This window comes from Mizuhopecten yessoensis, unplaced genomic scaffold (assembly GCF_002113885.1).
Source record: "Mizuhopecten yessoensis strain PY_sf001 unplaced genomic scaffold, ASM211388v2 scaffold10961, whole genome shotgun sequence".
NCBI lineage: Eukaryota > Metazoa > Mollusca > Bivalvia > Pectinida > Pectinidae > Mizuhopecten > Mizuhopecten yessoensis.
The window spans coordinates 324,536-328,219 of NW_018408808.1; the positions used below are offsets into that span (position 1 = coordinate 324,536).

The following is a 3,684-nucleotide window of genomic DNA, read 5'->3' on the forward strand; positions in this document are numbered from 1 at the left end:
ACGTCCGATCTGGGAATCGAACCCCGGGCGCCTTGGTGAAAGGCGAGTGCGCTATCAACTGCACCACCAGAACACCCATGTTCTTTACTATTCGAAAAATATGAAGAGAGATAATCCATATACCCGTTTTACCATGAAAACCACTTCTCAGAATACTGCAAAAGAACTTATTTTAGCGGTCTCAAATTTAATTATTGAATTTTAACAGATAGGCGCTCATAATATATACAATATAAAACTATAAACAGGAGGTTTAATTAGCGCAGTCATAATTAAGCGCAGTCATAATTAAGCGCAGTCATAATTAAGCGCAAGATTGAAAGCGCAAAAAGTGTTTAATTAGAATACCGTTTCATACGTTTACAGTATTTTTATTTAGAAATAAAAATCTGATTTCAAAATGTCTAAATTTGTATAAAGATTTCAACCAACTCACAGTTCCTAGATATTGAGAGAGATATACGTAACACACACCTTTAAGATTTAGTAATCAATAAAGTTGGTCAATAATGAATTACACTGCATCATACAGCTGTTTCCTCATTACAGGACTCATCGGTGGTGTTAGGGGCCAAACATCATACAGCTGTTTCCTCATTACAGGAATCATCGGTGGTGTTAGGGGCCAAACATCATACAGCTGTTTCCTTATTACAGGACTCATCGGTGGTGTTAGGGGCCAAACATCATACAGCTGTTCCCTCATTACAGGACTCATCGGTGGTGTTAGGGACCAAAAATCATACAGCTGTTTCCTCATTACAGGACTCAACGGTGGTGTTAGGGGCCAAACATCATACAGCTGTTTCCTCATTACAGGAATCCTCGGTGGTGTTAGGGGCCAAACATCATACAGCTGTTCCCTCATTACAGGACTCATCGGTGGTGTTAGGGCCCAAACATCATACAGCTGTTTCCTCATTACAGGAATCCTCGGTGGTGTTAGGGGCCAAACATCATACAGCTGTTCCCTCATTACAGGACTCATCGGTGGTGTTAGGGACCAAACATCATACAGCTGTTTCCTCATTACAGGACTCAACGGTGGTGTTAGGGACCAAAACCTTGGTAATCCATATTGTCTAAACTACTGTTTAAACAGACTGACAGGTGCGTAAAACTTCCTAATTTATAAATTAAAAAGTGTATAGGAGAACTGGTTAATTCAAAATTATAAACCATGCCACAAGTCAAACGAGATAACTGTGGCGATCGAGTTTACAGCAAACCTCGGGGACTCAAAGATCTGCCAGATTCCACATCTTATATCTTGAAAGATGAAGGTGGATTTTACATACTACATATTTGTCTGTATTGTTATACGCCAACACACCTCTGAATTTAGAGGCTGTTTGGAATACGCTACCTGCTTCGTATTTCTTGTGATTATCTTACAGCACATGGCTGTTGACTCCGATAGACCATCAGTCCCCGAGGTTGAGGTAGCCTTATAGTTGTAATGAGTCCTAAATGAACAAAAACTGATTACTTTTTGTTTGGCTTTCAATATTTGCGTCCTTACTTCTTTGTTGTGATTATTTTCCAGCTATCAAGCTGTCTGTATTTGTGTGTTATTTGACTTGACGGTTACCGTGTACGTCCAGTCCTTAGTTACGCTGGAGCTGTCCGTATTTGTGTTATTTGACTTGACTGTTACTGTGTACGTCCAGTCCTTAGTTACGCTGGGTCCGCTATTGTGTAGGAAGGAGGCGAGATGACGGGGAGCATTGATAATGGCAACAGTTACACAAGTGTCAGAGATACGGGAACATGGAAGTGGGAAAGTCATCAGATCTAGTCCGGCCTAACACTATCATAGTGTAACACCCTGACACTGTACATATGTCTATTTACAGAAAAGCAAGACAGCGTGTTCGAACTTCTTTTTTCTTGAATGAATCAAGACAACATTATCGAACTTCTTTTTTCTTGAATGAATCAAGAAAACATTATCGAACTTCTTTTTTCTTGAATGAATCAAGACAACATTTTCGAACTTCTTTTTTCTTGAATGAATCAAGACAACATTATCGAACTTCTTTTTAATTGCAAGATTTATATCTGTTCCCTTTGATAGTATTCTTTGTAGTCTGTTATTTGTTTTGCAGGTTGTTGTTGTTGTTGCTGCTGCTGCTGTTGCTGTTGCTGTTGTTTTGGTGGTTTGTGATGTTGCTTATGCTGATGCTGCTCTTTACATGTACGTTGTTTATGTTGCTACCGCTGTTTTTATTGTATTTGACAGGGAATTCTCCTTTGTCTATGCTAAGGGGACATAGAAGTGCTGAAAACACTACTGGCACAAGTGTTACAGTTGGGACCTCGAAAACCCTAAACAAAAATAAACAAAAATAAAACAACCAACACACCTATTCAGCCTTATACCAGCGTTTCAAATGCCTTGTACATGAAAATTTGAATTCAAGAATAAACAATAGCAAATGTTACTATATTAATCGAAAATATGAATGGCTATGTGTCCTATAGATATTTTTCACGCAAATATATATACCATGAAAATATGCGACGTGGAGTATCATATATATCAAGTATTGGTAGATAAGATAAGGAGTGGTATATATAATAAATATATATATGTAACATCAGGTATCGGATCCAAAGTTAATATCCAGAACCTGTTATGCAAGCACACATTCGAAAACAATACAGAAGATAGATTTACACCAACATCATGGACGGCCTTGGTGGCAGTGGTCAATACTAGCCGCCCTAATAACTGCGATAGAACATCATCGTATTGACCAATTGTCACCTTTGGAGTTAATTAGGGGCCAGTAATGCACGTGTACATTGATTACTGGTAACGGGAAATGTGGCTCCTCGTGCGGGCCCGCCAGAACTACTGGTCCACCATATAACAAATCACAAACACACCAGTTCGTTTGGATGTCCAGGATCAATAGACACGTTAAGGCTAATATTGGTATAACGCTGCCGTTGAAAGATTTAAATTCTTCGCGAAAGAAACAGCTATGATTCTCAGTAATAGTGTCTCTATATGAATTTGCGAGGTATTTAAATCAAATATCCATATACTTCAAGAAAATTATTCTCTACAAAATTTGAAATAAGGGTGCTCCTCTTCTGTAAGGCATGCAGTGTAAGCATTTACTGTAACCTATAGCTAGTTCGTCCATATAGGATCAGTCGGATGCGTTCCAAAGATCAAGAGAATAAAAATTCATATTTGAAGTATTCTGACACATATTAAGAAATACAGCTAAATTGGACTTTTTTATTAATAAGTTTACACATTTAAAACTTTTTGGTTCTATAGAAAAACCAATGTTTAAACAATATGTGCAATTTCGTGTAAACCAGGTTGGTGGTTCAGTTCGTCTAATCGTGGAAACAAGGGCTAGCTTGTGGGGCCTTTGTAGGAAGGGGACTTCCGATCATTTAGAAAACCTGGGATATGATACTTTCTTTTTCTGTGATAATTGGTATTGCTTTTTATTAATATTTAAACTCCTTTGATAATAATATATATGCGATTATCTTGCTTTACTTGTGATATAACGTGTTATTGTTATTTGACATATGTGTGTCGCAATAATAGCTCTGAAGAGCTAATGTTATTTGTTTACATGTATGCGACTTTAACTAAAGTATCCTGTATCTTGTATCTTGTAGTTGTAAATAAGAAAGGCCATCAAATCTATTTAT

The 3,684-nt window shown here is 37.6% G+C and overlaps 1 protein-coding gene across 1 annotated transcript; it reads right to left on the bottom strand.

Annotated features, from left to right (window-relative positions):
* Positions 1–514: 514 nt before the first annotated feature.
* On the bottom strand, positions 515–1,030 carry LOC110464104. Its single transcript, XM_021519159.1, has one exon. The coding sequence runs from the start codon at positions 1,028–1,030 to the stop codon at positions 515–517; it is 516 nt and encodes a 171-aa protein (XP_021374834.1).
* Between the last annotated feature and the right edge of the window lie 2,654 nt (positions 1,031–3,684).

Coding starts and splice junctions, on each gene's coding strand:
- LOC110464104 (XM_021519159.1), bottom strand. CDS start 1,030: ATGAGGAAACAGCTGTATGATGTTTGGTCCCTAACACCACCGATGAGT.